The 22,144-nt window shown below is 46.5% G+C and overlaps 1 protein-coding gene across 1 annotated transcript in view; it reads right to left on the bottom strand.

The window, feature by feature from the left end:
- The window catches only part of LOC138510558 (serine/threonine-protein kinase MRCK beta-like), a 2,015,755-nt gene that overhangs the window by 36,442 nt on the left and 1,957,169 nt on the right, over positions 1-22,144 (bottom strand). Inside the window, exon 24 of the mRNA XM_069626316.1 lies at positions 21,739-21,825. Coding sequence (XP_069482417.1) covers positions 21,752-21,825 — 74 coding nt within the window. The 3' untranslated portion in view covers positions 21,739-21,751. The remainder of the gene's footprint in view (positions 1-21,738; positions 21,826-22,144) is intronic.

Below are 22,144 nucleotides of genomic sequence, written 5' to 3'. Positions count from 1 at the left end.
CAGGTAATCTTGTTCAAAAACTGTGCTTGGTCTAGTCCATCCCATGTATTCAACTAACCTTGCCATTAACTGCTTATAGGTTACATCAGCATGTTCAGATGGTTCTGATCTGCCAAACCCTACCTCTGGTGAGGCGTCCTAACAACTGGCATCATGTAGGCACTACTGAAGTTCTTTTATTCTGGATTCTTCAAAAGTTAGGGGCTCAGGGACTGATGACGTACCATATTGGAGGCCAAAAGGTCTTGATTGATCTAATGGTGGCTCTGCGTCCTCATAAACCGAGGAAAGAGACTTGAAAAAATCAGCCTTAGGTAAAGGGGTATATGTTTTTTTTAATAATACCCGATGGTGTCATGATATTCATTGACAAAGGTGCCAAAATTGTCGATACTGATGCGTCGATGAGCTTTGATGGGCTTTTGGTGCCGATGGCGTCAATGACGTGTCTTTCAGCGCCAATGGCGTTGATGAAGAGTCTCTTGCCACCGATGGCGTTGACTGAGTCCTGACGACTGAAACTTTTTCTTGACTCAAAGGTTCTTTAGAACGCTCTTGAGGAGTTTTGCCTGCCAGGCCCAAAGGCGCACAGGTTTTATGCTTATCGGCTCTTTCGACCTGAGCATGGCTTTTGATAGTACTCGAGGGGGTCAAGGCTGCATTCTCAAATACCTTCATCATTTTGAGTCTAAACTCTTCCCACTCAACCAGGGAGGCTGTTTTTGTTGGACATACAACCCGTTTGGAAGAGCAACTCGAAGACGTCAAAGATGGCAAACTATGGCGTTGTTTCTTCGATTGTCTTGATGATGAATGCTGGGAACTTCTTCGTGATCGGGATTGTTTACTTATTTTACCGCAAGGAGAAACAGTTCTCAACTCCTTTGATGTCTGTCTTTTCAACAGAGTCAGTGGGGATTTATGGGTCCTACCTGCAGCAAGTTTCCCTCTGTACTCTCTCGGGGCTTTCGACGTCATAGACAGGCAGCCCACACACTCTGATGAAGGATGAGTGGATCACAGACACCACAAGCATATTCTGTGGGGGTCCGTAACTGACATCTTTGACCCACAGTCACAGCATTTTTTTAAACCCGACTTCGGAGTAGATGTTAGGCAGAAACCTGTGCAGTTCCCTTAGGGAACACTGCAAAAGATTTAGGACTACAGGTGTTAGCAGTAAACCCACTTGGTAGCAGTCTGTACCACCCAGATTTACCTGGTAGCTGTGGCTGAGCAGTCAGACTTCCCTCAAGAAGAGTTAGGCAGTATGCAAAGTATACACAATATGCACTCAGACACACCAATACAAGCAAACACTGACCAGAGCTTTGGTATCAAAGTATATAATTATTTATTTAAAAACACACTGTTTGAAACACTCCAGCACTCTTATTGTAAAATATTCTAAACACAGTTACTATTGTAATATATACACCCCCTTTTCCTTATCAGATAAGTCTTACTAAAACACCACTTATTTTCATACAGAGGTGAGCGCTTAACTAGATGGCACTCCAATAAGTTTGTGAAAAAGGGAGGGAAAAAGACAGAATATGGACAGGTACACCACTCTAACATTCGGAACACTGTTTAGCAAGGCAGAAGAGCAAAAGCCACTGGTGAGTCAAAGTCCAAAGGCTGGGCCCACTCTTAGAGAGAGCGGAGCACAAATGCGCCCAAGATCACACAGTTACACTAGGCTTAGAAAGTCTTGCAGAGAGTTCAAAAAGAGTTTAGAGAGGCTCAGAAAAGTTTAGCCAGGGTGTCCCAGGCTAACCCAGGTTCGAAAGCCGGGGGCTAAATCTACCCCGTACAGTCGGTGGCAAGGGAAGCCAGGCGGGACACGGTACCTTAAGTGGGAAGGATCCTCCAGCGGGGGTAGTGTTCCTGGCAGTGGGTGCAAGTCGCGTCGTCGTCCAGGGGAAGAGAAGATCTCGACTTGGAGGAAAGATGAAGGTCGTTGCACTGCCAGGGAAGAAACCAGCCGCGGAGATTTCCAGTTAAAGGTAGTACCCTTTAATTCGTGGTCGTGGTAAAACGTGGTATCCCGTTTGCCGGGGTGCTTGGCACAGGCAAGGCGGCCGCGAGATACGTCGGGAAGGCAAAAAGACGGTGAAACTGGTTATCCCCACCAGTCAAAGGAAGAAGACTCTCCGGCGGGAGATCTCCTCTGTCGTTGGGAAAAGTGGTGAGAAGGTCCAGCAGGCTCCACCGGTGGTGTCGTGGTGGCAGGTCGGCTCAGCTTCTCCCTCATCGGATTCTTAGGTCCTGTGGCGACTTCTGAAGTTCCAGTCCCCAAAGCCCTGCTTTTATGCAGAAAACCCTCATTCACTCAGCCTAGCTGACACTCAAACATGCTAAGTGGTGAGCCGGCCAGCTCACCACTTGGGCCAATCAGGACGGAGTGCGACTTGAGTTGCCTAGGCAACTCAGTCCCGGGTGCCTAAATCCCCCCCACCCCTCCTAAGTACCCCAGACAGAGTGGCACCACTTTGGAGGGCTTCTGTGGAGAAGCCTGCCAAAAAGTGGAACAAAGGGCTCGACTTGGGATAAAACAAACGCCATTTTAGAATCAAGTTTTGGCAAAAAATACCAACCGGAGAATTAATAATAAATAAATAAACCGGCGGTATGTTCGAGGCTACCGTAAATAAGTAAATAAAGATAGTAGCCTAAAACAATGGGAAATCCCATAGGAAAATATTTGCGGTTAAATATAAAAAGTAGTATCCACTGCCACCAGCCAAAACTCGATCAGGGGGGGCGGAGACGTGCCCCCTCGACTAACAGACCCCGGGGCAATTGAATTGCCCCAGCCAGTACGTCCACAATATGATGGTTTGTACTGGTTCTGTTCAGAATTTAAGACTAGTAAAGTCAATGGTGACTTTACATGCCCTGGGAGACAGTAGTCAGTCTCAGGGTATGGAGTCTATACTGGGGGGTCACTATGACACCCCTGTGTTACTGCACTGAGGGTGCTGTGTAACACACATCACAAAAACACATGAAGCCCTATGGGGTAAAAAGACCCCATAGCCCATTAAACACATCTAGATTCAAAGAAACACACTCAAATCATGCCCAAGAGTCAGGGTAAAAGAGTCTCACTCTTGGCAGGAGAAAAAAATAAACCCCAATAATCCAGCAAAGCTGCTGGGGGACTCACTAGGTTAGGAAATTCAGCCTAAACAGAGAATTCTCCCTAACACTCGCCCCCCCCCCCCCCAGACTAAGGGACAGGAGGATTTAATCCACTCCTGGATAAACCTCATACCTCTAGTCGATCACATACATCCTAGAGAGTCCATCAGCATTTTGATGGTGACACCCTGACCTGTGCTCAATGGTGAAATCAAACCCTTGCAGGCAGATTGACCATCTCAATAGTTTTGGATTTTCTCCCTTCATTTGCATTAACCATCTCAAGGGTTGGTGGTCAGTCTGAATGACAAAAGTAGAACCATACAAGTATGGCCTAAACTTCTTCAGTGCCCACACAATAGCAAAGCATTCTCTTTCGATTGTTGCCCACCTTGTCTCAGGATCCTTCATCTTACGGCTGATGAAGCAAATGGGGTGCTCCCTACCCTTCTCATCCAGTTGGCTTAGAACTGCACCTATACCTACATTGGAAGCATCAGTTTGTACAATGAAAGTTTGGTGGTAGTCAGGAGCTCTCAGTACTGGAGCTTGGCAAAGAGCTTTCTTCAGTTTTTTAAAGGCCTGATTGCACTCCTCATTCCATTTGACCTTTTTAGGGAATTTTGGAGAGGAGATTACATTCAGTGGAGAAGCTATGGTCCCATAGTTCTCAATGAAATTCCTGTAATACCCAGTGAGGCCTAGGAAGGCTCTCACCTGGGTTTGAGTAGTAGGTGTTGTCCAGTTTTGCACAGCTTCAATTTTGCTGAGCAAAGGCCTTATTTCTCCACCTCCTACTTCATGCCCAAGGTAGACCACCTTACTTTGACCTATCTGGCATTTACTTGCCTTGATAGTCAAATTGGCCTGTCCAAGAGCCTGCAAAACATGCCCTAGGTGATTCACATGGTCCTCCCAGGAGTGGCTGAAGACTGCAATGTCATCCAAGTATGCCATGCAGAAGTCCTCCATCCCAGCTAGAACTTGGTTCACCATCCTTTGGAATGTAGCAGGTGCATTTTTTAATCCAAAAGGCATGACCTTAAACTGGTACAAGCCAACTGGGGTGGAAAATGCAGTTTTCTCCTTGGCATGGTCTGTCAAGGCTATTTGCCAATAGCCTGACGTAAGGTCAAATGTGCTGAGGTACTTGGCTGCACCAAGTTTATCCACCAATTCATCTGTCCTTGGTAAAGGGTGGGCATCAGTCTTTGTGACTGCATTAAGAGCTCTATAGTCCACACAGAATCTGAAGTCTTTGGATCCTGCCTTTGGTACTAACACAACTGGGCTAGACCATGGACTAGTAGAGGGTTCGATTACCCCGAGATCGAGCATCTTCTTGACCTCCCCCTTGATATGGGTTCTCACATTTTCTGACATTCTGTATCCTCTGCTTTTGACTGGCAGACAGTCACCAGTGAGTCTCTCGTGCTGTCCCCAAGGGGTCAAGCCTGGTGAGAGTGAGAACAGGGAGGCAAACTGATTTAACATAGATTTGCACTCCTCTTGTTGCTCAGGTGTCAGATCCGAAGAGAGATTGATCCTTCAATTTTTTCATCTAAAGGTACACCTCTGAGGAGATCAGGGAGAGACTCACTCTCTTCTTCCTCTGCTGCTGAAGCTAGAAGCAAGGTCCCTACTTCAGGTCTGGAGACATACGCTTTCAGGCGGTTGGTGTGGAAGACTCTAGGAGCTTCAGATAGTTGACCTCTCCAAGTTTTCCCACAACTTTGAAGGGTCCCATCCATTTGTCTTGCAAGGCCCTCTGCCTTGTTGGGAGCATAACGAGAACTAGCTGGTCTTGAGTGAACTCAACCATGTTAGCCTTTTGATCATGCCAATGCTTGACCAAAGCTTGTCCAGCTTTCAGGTTATCACTAGCTTCTGCCATCATGTGTGACATTCTCCTCCGGAGACCTATCACATAGTCAGTCACTCTGACTGGCTTGAGGGGAGGAGCACCTTCCAATCCCTCCTTAATCAGGGCCAATGGACCTCTGACTGGATGGCCATAGAGAAGTTCAAAGGGAGAATAACCTACTCCCTCCTGAGGGACTTCTCTATAAGCAAAGAGAAGGCATGGCAGTAGAAGGTCCCACTTTCTTTTCAGAGGTTCCTCTAAAGCACCTATCATGCTCTTCATGGTTCTGTTAAACCTTTCTACCAACCCATTGGTCTGGGGGTGGTATGCGGTTGAGAACTTGTAAGTAACTCCACAGGCTTTCCACATGGCTTTCATGTAGTGGGACATAAAGTTTGACCCCCTGTCGGATATTACTTCCTTAGGAAACCCAACCCTGGTAAAAATACCAAGGAGGGCCTTAGCCACAGCCGGAGCTGTAACAGTCCTAATAGGAATGGCCTCAGGGTATCTAGTAGCATGGTCTACTACAACAAGGATAAACCTGTTGCCTGAGGAGGTTGGGGGATCAAGGGGACCAACAATGTCAATCCCTACCCTCTCAAATGGGACTCCCACAACTGGGAGAGGCACTAAAGGTGCCACATTCTTGGAGCCAACCTTACCAGAAGTTTGGCAGGTATGGCAGCTCTTGCAAAACTTATCTACTTCTGCCTCCATTTTTGGCCAATAGAAGTAGAGTGAGAGCCTTTCCTTGGTCTTCTTGAAACTCAAGTGACCAGCCAAAGGAATCTTGTGGGCTAAGTGCAAGAACTGTTGTCTGTTTTCTTGAGGTACTACAAGGCGTTTGTAGTCTCCAGGTTCAGACGCAGTTGGTTCACTGTAGAAGAGGCCATCTTCCCAGTGCAACCTATACTTCCCAGGCTCTTGCTCATCAGCCTGAGCAGCTGCCTGGTGGCGGAGACCCTCCAGAGTTGGACATTCTCTTTGTCCCTTACCGAAAGCTGCCCTGCTGGGCCCACCTTCTGCCAGTAAAGACTGCAGCTCAGGATGGTCTGCAGGGTCTAGATCTCCAATAAGTTCTTGGCCTCCCACTAGCTCTTCTTCAGAGTCTAGTTCAACCACACAGGGTTGTACCTCCCTCTCAGCCTCAGCTGGAGTTGGAGTTACAGGTGTAACTGTTGGAAGCTCTGGAGTGCTTGCTGCTGACTTTTTCCTAGGAGTCTTGGGTTGCCCCTTTGCTCCTGATCTGGTAGTTACTGCAGTGAGTTGCTCCAGTGGTAAAGGAGTGATCTCGGTCATCATCTCCTGAGATAACCCTCGCAGGTTTTTCTCTCTTGCAGGTTTTGTGAGCTCCTGTAACCTTTTACTAGGTGGTCTGGGGGTATGTGACACAACTCCAAGAGCTTTCAGGTCATTACGCAACAGAACCCTACCTGGTACTTCACATTGTATACTGACAGGTATTTTTACAGCCATATCATTACACTGGATGAGAACTGGTAACTGGGGACACATCTGCACAGGCCCTCCAGCTAACCTGGTGAGGCATTTGGGTGCCTTAGCAACATCCTCTGACTTAAAAAATGATTCATCCACCACAGTTATGCTGGCCCCAGTGTCTCTAATGGCAGGAGTCTCCTGACCATTCACCTGGACACTGTCTTTATAATACTCTTTAGTATTATCTGGGATATAATTATACACATCTAAGTTCTGTTGTTCCCACAACCCCAGAGAGAATAAAGAAACACTGGCTGAGACACCAATGGGTTCATCAGCCAGCAGTAGAAAGTTTCCACTTGTCATTGGGACTTCCTCTTCTGGAGCGAAGGCTAAGGAGGAAAGTTGGATCCCTGAAGGTTTACCCTTGCATCTGGGATCTCCTTTCACATGGTCAGTAGAGCCACAAACAAAGCATTTACCAAATGCCTTCTGGAATGGGGGCTTGTTCTGACCTCCCTCTGGTTTGGCACCAGAGGAGACACTATTCTGCTGTGGTTTCCCTGGTGGCTTACCCTTATGGTTTTGTTTGGGGCCCTCTTTGGAATTTGCAGTATTAGAATTCTCTTTGGGGTCCTTTTTAGGCTGTTTCCCCTCATCCTTTTTCTGAGTTACCCCAGAATCCTTGTGAGTGGCCCTGTTGGCAACCCACAAGTCAGCAGCCTTAGCTAGTTTTCGGGAATCTAATTCATTTGAATCAGCCACGTGCTGTCTGAGCTCAGGAGAGCAGGCATCATAAATTGACTCCAACATAAAAAGATTCTTCATACCTTCATAAGTGTTCACTTTGTAACTCTTAATCCATCCCTCTAAGTTTTTCAACCCTTCACTCACCCCGGTAGCCCAAGGGGAACCATCATGCTTTTTGAGGGTCCTAAACCTCTTAAGATACTGGGAAGGGGTCTTCCCAAATCTAGCTATCAGAGCTAGTTTCACACATTCATACTCTTTCCTATCCTCCTCCCCCAACTCCATTACCACATCAGTTGCAACAGGGGGAAGCCTAGAGAACAACCAGGTGAGTAAGTAATTTCCTGTGATGTTCTGGAGCCCATGATTATATTCAAACAGAGACAACCAATCCAACACATCCAACTTAGGCTCATACATACCAACCAATTCTTTAGGCATCCGGGGTCTTTTAGGACTGGAACTTCTAGAGGAGCCAGAGAGGGAAGCATTTTCAACAGATAATCTCTTCATTTCTAGCTCATGCCTGAGCTCCATTTCCCTTAGCCTTAGTTCTTGATTCAGTTCCTGGTGTCTCTGTTCAGCCTGAGTATTCAGTCTCTTGAACTCTAGTTCAAGTTTCATTTTCTCTAATTCAAGATATTGAGGACTAAGTGTGGTTCTTGGCAAAGGCCCAGTAGGTACAGCAGGCAGAGCAGACAGAGGCCTAGAGGGGACAGTCACAGCAGCCTCAACCTCCTCTTCTGACTCTTCCTCAAGATTATCAACATTTTGATCAACATCAATCTCTATACTGTTATCTACATTTTCTGGCATGGTAGGTTCCTCTGAACCATCATCCAGACTTTGGTTAGCTAACAACCTTTCTATCAATTCCATTATCTTGCCTTTAGTCAGGAGATTCTTATGCTTACATAGAACTCTTCAACAATCAGGAGTTTTTGTAACAAGGGACTCTTGACTATAATTTTCCATAGTTGACATGTTAGAAAGATTACTTTTTCAGTGCTAAGCTTTGTGGTTAGTTGTACTAAGGTATCCTAAAGCACTCTAAAATGTATACTCAATACAAATCCCACCACTGTACACCAGTGTTAGGCAGAAACCTGTGCAGTTCCCTTAGGGAACACTGCAAAAGATTTAGGACTGCAGGTGTTAGCAGTAAACCCACTTGGTAGCAGTCTGTACCACCCAGATTTACCTGGTAGCTGTGGCTGAGCAGTCAGACTTCCCTCAAGAAGAGTTAGGCAGTATGCAAAGTATACACAATAGGCACTCAGACATACCAATACAAGCAAACACTGACCAGAGCTTTGGTATCAAAGTATATAATTATTTATTTAAAAACACACTGTTTGAAACACTCCAGCACTCTTATTGTAAAATATTCTAAACACAGTTACTATTGTAATATATACACCCCTTTTTCCTTATCAGATAAGTCTTAGTAAAACACCACTTATTTTCATACAGAGGTGAGCGCTTAACTAGATGGCACTCCAATAAGTTTGTGAAAAAGGGAGGGAAAAAGACAGAATATGGACAGGTACACCACTCTAAGATTAGGAACACTGTTTAGCAAGGCAGAAGAGCAAAAGTCACTGGTGAGTCAAAGTCCAAAGGCTGGGGCCACTCTTAGAGAGAGCGGAGCACAAATGCGCCCAAGATCACACAGTTACACTAGGCTTAGAAAGTCTTGCAGAGAGTTCAAAAAGAGTTTAGAGAGGCTCAGAAAAGTTTAGCCAGGGTGTCCCAGGCTAACCCAGGTTCGAATGCCGGGGGCTAAATCTACCCCGTACAGTCGGTGCCAAGGGAAGCCAGGCGGGACACGGTACCTTAAGTGGGAAGGATCCTCCAGCGGGGGTAGTTGTTCCTGGCAGTGGGTGCAAGTTGCGTCGTCGTCCAGGGGAAGAGAAGATCTTGACTTGGAGGAAAGATGAAGGTCGTTGCACTGCCAGGGAAGAAACCAGCCGCAGAGTTTTCCGGTTAAAGGTAGTACCCTTTAATTCACGGTCGTGGTAAAACGTGGTATCCCGGTTGCCGGGGTGCTTGGCACAGGCAAGGCGGCCACGAGATACGTCGGGAAGGCAAAAAGACGGTGAAACTGGTTATCCCCACCAGTCAAAGGAAGAAGACTCTCCGGCGGGAGATCTCCTCTGTCGTTGGGAAAAGTGGTGAGAAGGTCCAGCAGGCTCCACCGGTGGTGTCGTCGTGGCAGGTTGGCTCAGCTTCTCCCTCGTCGGAGTCTTATGTCCTGCGGCGACTTCTGAAGTTCCAGTCCCCAAAGCCCTGCTTTTATGCAGAAAACCCCCATTCACTCAGCCTAGTTGTCACTCAAACATGCTAAGTGGTGAGCCGGCTGGCTCACCACTTGGGCCAATTAGGACGGAGTGCGACTTGAGTTGGCAACTCAGTCCAGGGTGCCTAAATCCCCCCCACCCCTCCTAAGTACCCCAGACAGAGTGGCACCACTTTGGAGGGCTTCTGTGGAGAAGCCCACCAAAAAGTGGAACAAAGGGCTCAACTTGGGTTGGAGTCACAGAAGAGAATACAAACGCCATTTTAGAATCAGGTTTTGGCAAAAAATACCAACCGGAGAATTAATAATAAATAAATAAACCGGCGGTATGCTCGAGGCTACCGTAAATAATTAAATAAAGATAGTAGCCTAAAACAATGGGAAATCCCATAGGAAAATATTCGCGGTTGAATATAAAAAGTAGTATCCACTGCCACCAGCCAAAACTCGATCAGGGGGGACGGAGCTGTGCCCCCTCGACTAACAGACCCCGGGGCAATCGAATTGCCCCAGCCAGTACGTCCACAATATGATGGTTTGTACTGGTTCTGTTCAGAATTTAAGTAAAGTTAATGGTGACTTTACATGCCCTGGGAGACAGTACTCAGTCCCAGGGTATGGAGTCTATACTGGGGGGTCACTATGACACCCCTGTGTTACTGCACTGAGGGTGCTGTGTAACACACATCACAAAAACACATGAAGCCCTAAGGGGTAAAAAGACCCCATAGCCCATTAAACACATCTAGATTCAAATAAACACACTCAAATCATGCCCAAGAGTGAGGGTAAAAGAGTCTCACTCTTGGCAGGAGAAAAACATAAACCCCAAGAATCCAACAAAGCTGCTGGGGGACTCACTAGGTTAGGAAATTCAGCCTAAGCAGAGAATTCTCCCTAACAGTAGAAGACGCCGATGAAGCCATTTTCGAAGAGTTCTCTCAAAGATTTTTGTTCACAAAGGAAAAGAAGCATACTGTATCTGAAGCGTTAGCGCGGAAAAATAGAACTGAAGCCAGCGGATGCTGCTCGCAATGTATATGCCTTCGGTGACGTCGACATCAAGACAGAGGCCTCCAAGGGACATCGAGTCGATAGGCATTGGCGCGCATCGCCCTCGTCTGAAATTTTTTTTTTTCCCAAAGCAGCTAAGCTGAATATTGGAAATATCATAAGATAAGGAATACGTGAGAGGACACAATCCATTTGAAAGATGGAATTCTGACACCACTTTAGGCAAGAACCTTGGTCTCACTGCAAGATATATTTTTTCACGAAAAAAACGGAGAAAGCTAGAAAGGGCCTGCAGCTCGCTGACCCATCTTATCAAAGTTATGGCAACCAGAAAAGCGGTTTTCAATGTTAGCAGCCGCAGAGAACAAGAATGTAACGGCTTAAAGGGAGCCGCGATAAGAAAGGTGACATCCAGGTTCAAATCCCAATTTGAGACTACAAAAGGCCGAAACCTATTCAAAAGGCCCATCAGGAATTGGCCGATAACAGGGATTGTGAAGAAAGATCATTGATCCAGAGACCTTTTGAACACAGACAAAGTCGCCAAGTATCCTTTGACTTTGGTGACCTGAAGGCCTTTAAGAGGCCAGTGACAGAAGAAACTCCATCACTGTAGTGGTGGGTCAAGACATAGGGTAAAACTCGCGTTCCCTGCTCTACGCCTCACTTCTCCACGTGCATGCATACAGATATTTTGTGGACATCCTGCTTGCAGCCAGCAGCATCAGAGAGGTCCCAGTCATCATATATCATCCTCTCAAGAGCCACGCATGTAGGTTGAGGGATTCAGAGTTTGGGTGGAGCACCGACCTTCTGACTGGGATATGAGATCCAGGCTGTGAGGTAACCGGAGAGGTGGGCAGATGGTCAAGTCCAGGAGGTCCGAGAACCATGTCCTCCTCGTCCAATCTGGGGCGATCAAGATCAGGGTTGCTTGAAACCTCTTGAAAACTCCTGAAAACCTATGGAATGACAGGAATCGGAGGGAAGGCGTAGTGGGGAGAACATGTCCAGTTAACCAGAAATGTTCCCTCAAGCGCACTGTTCGCTGGGAATTCCCTCAAGCAAAACCAGGGGAAAGTCATACTGGAGAGGGAAGGTCCAATACAGCAGAAACGTGTCCCCCAGTGCACACTTCACTGGAATTGTCCTCGAGCAAAATGGTCCGCACTTCCTGTTGGACTCTGTGGCCAACAGATCCACTGCTGGGGTACCCCAGAGAGAGAAGACCTCCTGTAGGACTTCCTGGCACAATTCCCATTTGTGTGAGCCCATGCTCTGCCTGCTCAGAGCATCCGCCAAACGGTTCTCTGTCCCCGCAAGATGAACTGCTAAGACTGAGATCTGGTTCTCCAATAGCCAGAGCCACAGCAGCAACACCTCACTGCAAAGTGGGAGGGAGTGCACTCCACCCTGCTTGTTTAGGTATGTGCCATGTAGAGACATGTAGACACATGTAGAGATATGTTGTTATGTATTATGTATGCATTTTAGAGAGACACGCACGAGTGTGTACTTAGAATATGCATGAAGTCTGCATCTAGATAGCGCTTGGGTTTGCGAGAGAAAGAGTAAACGCTAGACAGAGCATGAAAGCTGGCTCTGAAACCATTCAGAAGCTGTTACTTCCACTGAGAAGTTGTTATGAGTTACAATGTACAAAGTATGCGTAAACAATTTGCTTGGCAGACAGATAACGCGAATTTTGGTCCGAGTGGAGAAGGCATTGTGCCCTTATAAGCCCTGGGCTGGTGCTTTGCAGACAGAGAGAAGGTGGGGGCAGGCAGCACCAAGAAGAGAGAGGGCGAGCTTTGCAGGGAGAGACATGAGGAGAGAGGGATTTGAATGGAGAAATATGAGGAGATGGTGTTTTGTACCGCAGGCAGACAGAAGAAGATATGGTATAGATATGTAGAAAATGTCATGATGACCAGAACACGCAGTGATTGAAAAGTACAAGTACATGCATCACAGACATTTAGGCACTGCTCACATTTAGAAACGCTGACAGACAGAAAGAGAGGCATTTTGGCTTAGAGAGAACGAGTGTAACCATGGATATGTGTACGTCATTGAACAGTATAATGAGAGGTGAGGCTCTGAGATTTGAGGTGGTTGCTGCTCTCTGCTGGTCTATTCTCTAAGGAGAGAGGGAGTTGGTAGTTCAAGATGCTGGTTGGAGTTGGAGATGGCACACTGACACTCTGAGAGATCAAGAGATGACTTGGAGAGGCGTTTGGGAGTGATTGGATGTACTTCGGGAAGCGGTTTTGCGAGCAGTAGAATCTGATGGCTTTGGCTGATATGCAGATGGGAAAACATTCTGAGCAGAGAGCTGATGAGATCGATCTGGCAGGAATCTGGCAGAGATAGGCCTGGCCCTGACTGACTGGCTGGTTGCAGAGTTAGCGGGAGAGGAGAGACAGAGCAACACAGAGAAAAAGGAGAGTATTGCTGAATAAGACAAGTGCATGGGGAATTAGAACAGACACTCACACAGAACTTTGGCTGACGTGATAGATGGGGTAATCAGACAGGGTTTTTCTTAGAGAGAGAGTGTGAAGTATGGTGTGGAATGGAGAGGAATGGTGTGGAATGGAGTTGCTATTAGATTGCTTGCATTAGAAGCCTGTAAGGCTTATAGTTATTGCATTGCATGGTAGATTTGCACCAAAAGCATAAAAGGTGCAAATTCGAGATTTGCATTATAGTAGTGTTTGCATCATGCATTGCTATGTATGAATAAAAGTGTTTCTATTGTTGAATTGATTCATGTGTTTTCTTTGTGTCTTATGTTAGTGTGTCCATAGGAGTTAGGTAGGAGTAATCTAGGAGTAACACATTGCACAAAGGCCCTGAGATACAAGAGCAGGGGGGGGCATAGTGATCCACACCCCCTAGGAGTTTGTCTAAGATTGACAACATGGTTGCCCATTAGGGGCTAGGCCAAAGGTAGATTGTTGCAGTTCCGTTTGCAGCTGGAACTACTTCTGAAGTAGATGTTTGAACATCGTGGGCAGCTGTGTTTTCTGTTAGTTTGTGGGAATAGATATTTTATGTTGTGTGTTTTGTCTGTCTTGGGGATGTTATGAATTAGAGCATGCTTTGTCCACAATTTTGTTCACCGTAGGAAGGGGAACGCAATTGTCTGACTGACTTTGAATCCAGAATTTGAATTGGAATTGACCCAGAGCAGTGTTTCATGATTGCCAATTCTTGGGAATAAATGCACATCCATTTGGCCAAGCTAGAGAGACAATTTTTTCTTGAAGAAGCTTGTGGTACTTTGTTTGGAACTTCACGGGGACTGACACTTTTTGGGAAAATCTGACCTTTGTTTTGGATTACTATTGGTTGGAATTTGTGTACATTTTTGGCAAGTCGATGACTGTATCTGCATGTTTAGAGAAGTCTTGAAACTTGTTTTTTGAAACTCACTTTAGTGTCATTCCTCGACCTAAGTGGCGGAGGAAGGAAGTGGCTGGTAAGGTGGTGTGGCTCCAGAACAATTCCACCATCTGTGCAATGCTGTTGGCTCACTCCAGGGGAGGGAAAGCCTTCCCTACCTGGGTTTCTAGGACTGCTCTGATTAACTGAAGCCTCTCGACTGGCGTCACCTGTGACTTCCTCAAATTCAGGGAGAAGCCCAACTTGTGCAGTAGCAGACAGGTGTCCTCTAGATGAGACAAGACCTGTCCCGCTGACTTCCCTTGGATCAGCCAGTCGTCCAGTCATGGAAATACATGGACATACATGGACCCCGGATCTCCTGAGGCGAGTTGCGGCTAATTCCATGAGTTTGGGGAAGACCCTTGGAGCAACGGTCAACCCAAATGAAGCACTTTGAACTGAAAGTACTTGTCCCTTATGAGGAACCTCAGGAACTTCCTGTGCATTTGATGTATTGGCACATGAAAATAAGCATCCTGCAAATCTATCGACACCAGCCAGTCCTGAAGTTCGAGGGCGTGGAGAATTTCTCTCAACATCACCATCCTGATGTTGTCATTGGTCAGGAACTTGTTCAACGCCCTGAGGTCCAGAATGGATCGTAGACCACCTCCCTTCTTGGGCACCAGGAAATATTGGGTATACTAACCCAATCCTCTCTTTTCGGGAGGTACCTCTTCCACGCACCATTAAGCAACAGGGCTCTCAGTTCTTCCTAGAACTCCTGTCCTGGTTGGATTGGAGGTGGTGGGAGTCTGTCCAGGGGTTTTCTTAAAAAGGGCAGGCAATAACCCCCCCCGAACGAGCTGAAGGGCCCATGCATCAGAGGTAATCTCCTGCATCTGGGGTCAATGTTCTGCCAACTGTCCAGCAACCGGTAAGTCATGGGAGGGTAAATCAAAGCGGCTTGGAGGGCAGAGCCGCCCCTGCCCCTGCCGCTACTGTCGGTTGCTGGCCTCTAGAAGGCCCTCTGCCCCTTTCCGGGCACAAGAAACACTTCTTCCCCTGCCTGGGCTGCGGGAGCTGCGCCTTCCTGCCTTAAGGCACATAGCGCCTGTAGCCTCTGTCTCTAAAGGCAAAGCTGAAGCCATGTTTGGCTGGCAGTGCAGCTAGGCCAAGCGATTTTGCGGCTAATTTTGACTCTTCAAACTTTTCCAAAGAGTCATCAGTCTTCTGGCCAAAAAGGAATTCTACCTCAAAAGGCATGTCCAGTAGCCTATTCTGGACGTTCAGAGAGAAGCCAGAAGTTTTGACATATGCTGGTCTCCTCAAGACTACTGCCGACCCCATTGAACCGCCCATGCAGTCGGCCACGTCCAGGCCTGTTTGCAGCGACTGCCTGACCACCTTCTCCCCATCAGCCACCAGCCATGAGAATACATCCTTCATTTCACCTTCTGGAATGTATTGAGCCGCCTGCTCCTCAGCTTTCCATAAGCCAAAAGAGTGTTTTTTTTTAATCCACAGGCTACATTGGTGCGTTTCAACACCATGCTGCCAGAAGTAAAGGCCTTCTTGGCCATTGCGTCCAAACTTTTACCATCTCTATCTAGGGGCAGATTAGAAGTGGAGGCCGCAGGTCTGGTGGAGATTGTGGCTACCTGCACAAAAAGCTTTTGGAGAAGGGTGAGAAGCCAGAAATGATGGGTCGTCTCTCGTCGACCTGTACTTCGCAGTAAAGCTAGAGCTAACCAGGGGAATCTAGAGACGTGTCCAGGCTACTGGCATTGTGTAACCCTTGGGCTAGAGCCAACAGGTCTGACTGTTCGTCGAACAAAAATCAACACCACCTGCCCCAGTATATATAGGATCGATATCCCCTTGACCATCACTTTGGTCGGCATCTAAAATCGACGTCATGTACGACAAGAATGCTGACCTGGATAGAGGGACAAAGGATCCATCACCGACAGTTGGCTTCAAAGGTTTTTCTTTCGATGCCTATGGAATGGCCGTTGGCATCGATCGTGGCTTGGGTACAAGCGTGACGTCATGAAGGTCAGCCTCTTGACGGCCTCGGGAAGGTCTGGGTGTCGATGGAGGCTTCTCCGACGCTGATGGCGTAGACGGTTTGGCTTGCAAGGGGGCGGGAGTGCCGAGCATTGCTTTTGTCGCTGGAACATGCTGTTCGGGGGGGGGCACCCACACCTGCAGCAGCATACGTCTTAAACGTAGCCAACATTTGGGTTTTGAAATCTTCCCACTCCTCTCGGGTGGTCGGCCCAGCCGAGGGCTTACCTTTTTCTGTCGACAAGCCAGACCTGTGTCGATGATGGTGGCTCCTCTTTTTCCTATGCAATGTAGATGAGTAAGAGTGGCCCCTCGAGTGCGACTGCTTTTTGGAGGACCAGACGATCGACCGCACCAGGGATTTCAGAGACAGTCTGACCAAAGCAAGTTTTGCGGCCTGCTCACGTATGGACTTCGAGTGCATTTTGGAATACGGCGCAAATCCCTCTGTGTCGTGATCCATATCCAGACAACACAGACAAATGGCAGCCGGTGCACTGCTTAAACCCCAAAGTCCGGGGAGCGGACATGTCGTGGTCGAGGTTTTAGAAAAATATTGGACAACATTTCAGTCAAAAACGCAGAGTCAAACACTCAGTGTCGTGTTCCTCAGAGCAGTGTGTCGAGCATGCCAAAAAAAGGAACTGAGGTATGGGGCATAGTGATGTGGTTTATATACAATGCCCGGTTTCACATCGCCGACGATTGAGCACCGAGCAAGACGGATCGACGTCCGAGTCGAGGTCCACTACACCCTCTGTTGAAAAGTTTCTGAGCAGCAGAGTTGAATGAGGATATCTATGTATATCAGATGAGGAATCTGCGGGAGATAAGCAATCCATTGAAACGCTCTTATATCCAGCAATGTATTGTGGTAATTTTCTAAAGCCCTTGTATCGGTAAAAAGTGGTACTAAAAGCAGGCGGCAGTCCATTGTAAATGCCTTCCGCAAACGTGAACTGTGGGAGGCATTTATACTTTTTCCAAAACAGAACAGATAAGTCAAGATTAAAGGCGATTTTGCCTGTGTTTTACGCTTTATATTTCCACTTTGTTATGGAAATGGCAACAATTGCACAAAGGGGACCTTTCGCGCCTAAGTACAAACTGTTCACGGTCCACAGCAGTGCAACTTCTAAAATGATGGTGAAATGTTCAGCTTGCACATCCAGTTGAAGATGGATCTGCGCATCATCTGTAGTACATATAAGTTGAAGGGAATGTGGTGTTGCTCGATTACCTGTGGCAAGAGCTGCATGCATGTGCTGAGCAACAGTAGCAAAATGAGGCAGCTCTGTGGCGGTACTATGGTTGCCATTTGTACACTGGATGTTGATGATACTAGACAAACCTCTTGGGTCCGATGCTTGAGAAACTCATTGATTCATTTCAGGGCTGCTCTTGAAATCCATTCTCATACGAGAAACCCAATCGAACAAATAGACCTGGGATGTACTGTAACTGGATATGTGGAACGGTTCAGTTATTAACTCAGAAAGGTCCATTTAGTGTGAGCGTCTCTCTTCTGGCATTGAACAATGACAAATAACTTGCTCCTTTGGGTGGTGCCCACTCAAGAGGCTCTGCAATGATATTTTAGCTCTGGGTGTAAGACGGGAGGAGAAATAGCCATTTGCATATCGGTGTGGACCAGCCCACAAACAGAGTCCAGCACCATAATGCTAGACAGTTCACTACGAAACTCAACAACCAAAGTGCAAGTGGCTTAAGTGTTACCAGTCAGATGAGTCATATTATGGGGTTGACAACTCCGGCTGCAATGGCGCGAATTGTTCATTCAAAGACAGACAACAAGAGTACTACAAGGGATTGTCAAAGAGAGGCTGTGTCTCCATTATCCGGGAGGATATAGTGGCTAGTAAAAGAACCAGCCCATTTAGCAGCTGGGCTGATTATATTCAGGTTGCACTCAGAAAGAAGTTGTTGGTATGTGGGCTGTTCGTGAGCAAGTCGAAATTGTACCCCCCCATTAGGATGTAACATTACACTTAGAGCTATACCCCCTCTGGCAGGGTCTGACACGCCAAATTAAACTATTAATAATAAAACCATAGGTTTCCCAAACATGCAGCTCCAAAGGCTCAATGAATGCCCATGGGAAGGGGATGTTGTAAGCTGCACTCCAGCTGCCATGAGGGCTTGAACGATATAGATTGCTTAATGTCAGCATCTGGTGCTTTATCCCACTCAGTGAGTACTGACATCAAGCTGCCATCTTGGAACATCACAGGGGTCGCTAAACATCTCATTAATAGCAAGTGGGTAAAATCTATGGAGGAATTTGATAACATTGTCCTACAAGAAACGTTGGCCTTTGCTATTCAGGGGTATGCCTCATTTGACATTAGAGCAAGGAAGAGCCCGAAGGGACGGCCATATGGCGTCTCGCCATTTGGGTGTAGATAGCGTTGAATTGCGAGGTCCGCCAGGTCAACACAGGCTCCCCAGATCTCCAGCAGCTGGTTATTAGAATACCGGGAACCACTGTATGCTATTGTTTAACAACTACAATAGGCCCAAGGACAGAACCCATTTAAATGCCCTTGTAAAACTGAATGAATGCATATGCAGCTGGGAACAGGGAGACATGCACCATTATGAGATAATCGTAATGTGAGACTTTAATACACAAATGGAGTCCATAAAAGAGCTTGAGGGCCTGTGGGAAGACCAGGATGAAATATGGGGTATTCCGCAAATAGATGCGATGATACTGGTAAGAACACATATTGCTTTAGAGTCAGTCTGAATTTAACATAATCTTTATCTGAGGGCATGTAACAGCTGTTTTCCTTCTGACCAGCTCGCCAATGATACTTACTACGGCCAAAATGGCGCTCAAGAATAGATCATGCCTTGGTCCTATCTCGAGATTGGCAACACGTTGTAGGGTTCCAAGTGGCTGAGCATTTTGAAAGTGAGCACAGGCCATTAGTTCTCCTCCTTAAGGGCAATAGTAAAGCAAAAGCCACAAGTCAGTCTTCCTCTTTTCCCACTGATATTGCAGTCACGGGCCTTGCACGCCGTTCAGTGAAATGGGCATCAATGATTCAGACAAACCAAACCAACAAAATATATAGTTCAGGAGTGGGAAATATTATGCACAAGGGACAGTATGCAAGGTGACATTTTGGGGGAATTTGGGAAATTGATTGAACAAATTCAGCCCCACGTTACTACCACTAGATCTCTTATTGAAAAGGATGCAAAGAATGAAGAACCATGGTTTGAAACAGATTGTAGACATGCCAAACATAAATTGTTTTCTTACTTGAAATGTAAAGAACAACTAGATTGGGAGCATCTTCATGGGCTGAGAGGTGAATATACAACTCTACTAAGCGATACGAGACAGGCATACATGAAGAGAAATGGTCCCCGATGCTAGGGTTTGTCAAGGCAGGGGACTGTCAACTTTTGGAAGTCTGTAACCCACAGAGATTTGAGGGGCGATGCATCTATCCAAGCCTGCCTTACACCTGACATGTGGCATTCACATTTTGAGACCCTCTATCAGTCCCCATGCAAGAACGGGCAGGAGGAGCTTGAACCCTCCCACTCTAGTGACAACCAGGGTAACACCAGCCTTGTACTTTATCTGATGGAGGAAGATGAGGCGCTCCGGTCGCAGACAGGGGGGAGGCTGCAGGCCCTGATAAAAATTCCAATAGATCTGTATAAAAAGTGACCCTTCGGTCTGGGTCCCGGTGCTGACAAAGGTTTTCAATGCCATTTTGGCTACAACTAGAATACCGGAAACTTGGACTAGCGCTGAGATAGTCCCGATTTTTCAGAAGGGGGATAGGGCCATACCTTCACATTATCACCCTATCTCCCTTTGGATTCAGCTGGCAAAACATTTGCCAAGGCTTTACTGAAGCACCTACAAACCTGGATCAATAGGGCTTCCCCGCTAAATAATCTCCAAGCAGGCATTCAAGTTGGGATAAGGAACACATACCAGATGTTTAGGTTGTATTTAATCATCCAGAAACATGTATACATTAAAAAAACAAAGCTGTACAGTGTGTTCTTGGGCCTGAAGACAGCCTTTCACAGTTTCCACAGAGGGCTACTGTGGGAGACACTGCGGGCCAAAACATCCCAGACTACCTCCTGAACCCAAAACAGCTTTTGTACTCTAAAAGGGCTGCAGTGGTCTGCTGCAGCCTGGTGGGGGATGTGACTGAAACTCTGGGAGTAGCAAGGGTAGTGCGCAAAGGATGTGTCTTGGCCCCACTGCTATTCTGTCTATATATAGACTCAATTATCGATGAACTCCTTTTACTGAATTCAGACTCCACAAAGTTGGAAAGTGATAAAATCCCTGCCCTCTTCTTTGCGGACGATGCAGTGTTGCTGTCAACATCGCCCGTGGGGCTGCGACAGGCATTGTCTTGCTTTGCGATTAAATGTAATGAACTTGGGATGGAGATCAATGCTAGTAGGACCAAGTCAATTATTGTCAGCCCAAGGAAATCTAAAGAAAGACCTCTGAATGCCATGGGCAAAGGTTTTATAATAGAGCAGGTGCAATGGTATGATTACCTGGGTATACCCTTCTCATTGAGTGCTAGTTGGATTGGCCAACTCTTAAAGGCAAAGACAACTTTGGAAAAAAAAACAGTTGGGCTTTGAAAAGGTATTATTTCACCCTAAGAAAGGGGACAGTTAAAACAGTCCTGGCAGTCTATCAAGCTCAGGCAAAGCCTCAGCCCTGTTTGGGTCTGAGGTCTGGGGTTGTACTAATACTGCCACACTCACAGTGACTGAAAGCAAGTTGAGTGCAGCAGTATGGATGGAGTGTGATATAGGCTTCATTGCCGAAGAGGAGGAAATGAGGCCAATATACCACTGGTTGAGAGTATGGGCACCCCCGATTTGTCTAATTATCGTGCTGCATTCCTTCACGTGATGGCCTTGGGGGGTGCTCATGAAATCCAGTGGTTGTTGCATGTGAAGAAATGGCTTCTCACATTAGGATTCAGTGTGTACTGGGAAAATCCTTCAACCACGCCCTCGGCTGCTAAGCTAATTGTCAAGAAGGCTTATCTAAGGTTTAGGAAGAGTAAATCAAGTACGATGTGCTCTGCACTGTCCAGTGGGCATGAATATTTAGACCTTTGGGCACTTTGCCTCTAAGGTCTATCACTGCTAGCTGGGATAAAAACCCAAAGCAAAAGCTGCCCGATCTGTGATGCTCTGATTAAGAATCCCACTCACGTTATGCTCTTATGCGAAGGCCTTAAAGACCCGAGGAGAAATTACTTGATATCACTGTTTAACTTGTTTGGAATAACAGCAAGCTGGGAAGCCATGCACCTGTGTAAATCAGCAGAAAATTTGAATGTAGCAGATTTTGTCTCTGGGTACATTCGTCGGGCAAGGTACAAGAGGAATACGCTGCTTACCGACACAGTCTGAACCTTGAACTGTCTTTTGCACAGGCAATTTGTGACTTAATTAGTCCCATGCAATTTGTCTTACATTTGTCCAGTGAATTTTGTGTCGCATTCCTGTGCTCCTATCGATTTTATTTTCTAAACTTTTGGTCTATGTATATTGTTTTGATGTCTGTATTTTGTATGTGATGGCTCACGCCGAATAAAGGTTTACAACAAGAACTACTGAACAAGATTACCAACCGCAACCCCAGACACATCTTTCTGCATTATTTGGTGTCATTTAGGTTTGAAACATATTTGCCAGAAAAAAATTGCATATCTAACGGATCTCGTACCTTAATCTCAAGCTTAACGATGTCTTTGCAGGTTTAGGTTAGTTCGTTTCGGCTCCCGACCTCTGTGGACACCAGGCAAAAAGACATCTACAAAAAACGTAGAGTACAGGGAACTTTTAGTTGCAGTATAGCTATAGAGCATTGGGTACATAAATCAGTTACTTGCAAATCCATTAAACATGATATTTACTCAATGTATTGTATTGCTTTGTAGAACATAAAATACTTTAAACGAATTAAAAACGTAACTTGCCCACCTATTAAAATGCTTAAATCATACTTAGGCCCTGATTCATGGAATCTTTTGCATGTAAAACTGCCCGCAAATCCACATTCGTCAAACAGGGATTTGCGGCCAGAATGGCACGCAAATCCCTATTTTACATGCAAATAATTCCTTGTATCA

This window comes from Ambystoma mexicanum, chromosome 6p, assembly GCF_040938575.1.
Source record: "Ambystoma mexicanum isolate Mex_15411 chromosome 6p, UKY_AmexF1_1, whole genome shotgun sequence".
NCBI classification, from domain to species: Eukaryota; Metazoa; Chordata; class Amphibia; order Caudata; family Ambystomatidae; genus Ambystoma; species Ambystoma mexicanum.
The sequence above is the reverse complement of the archived record's forward strand: the minus strand, read 5'-3'. Positions and strand labels throughout refer to the sequence as shown.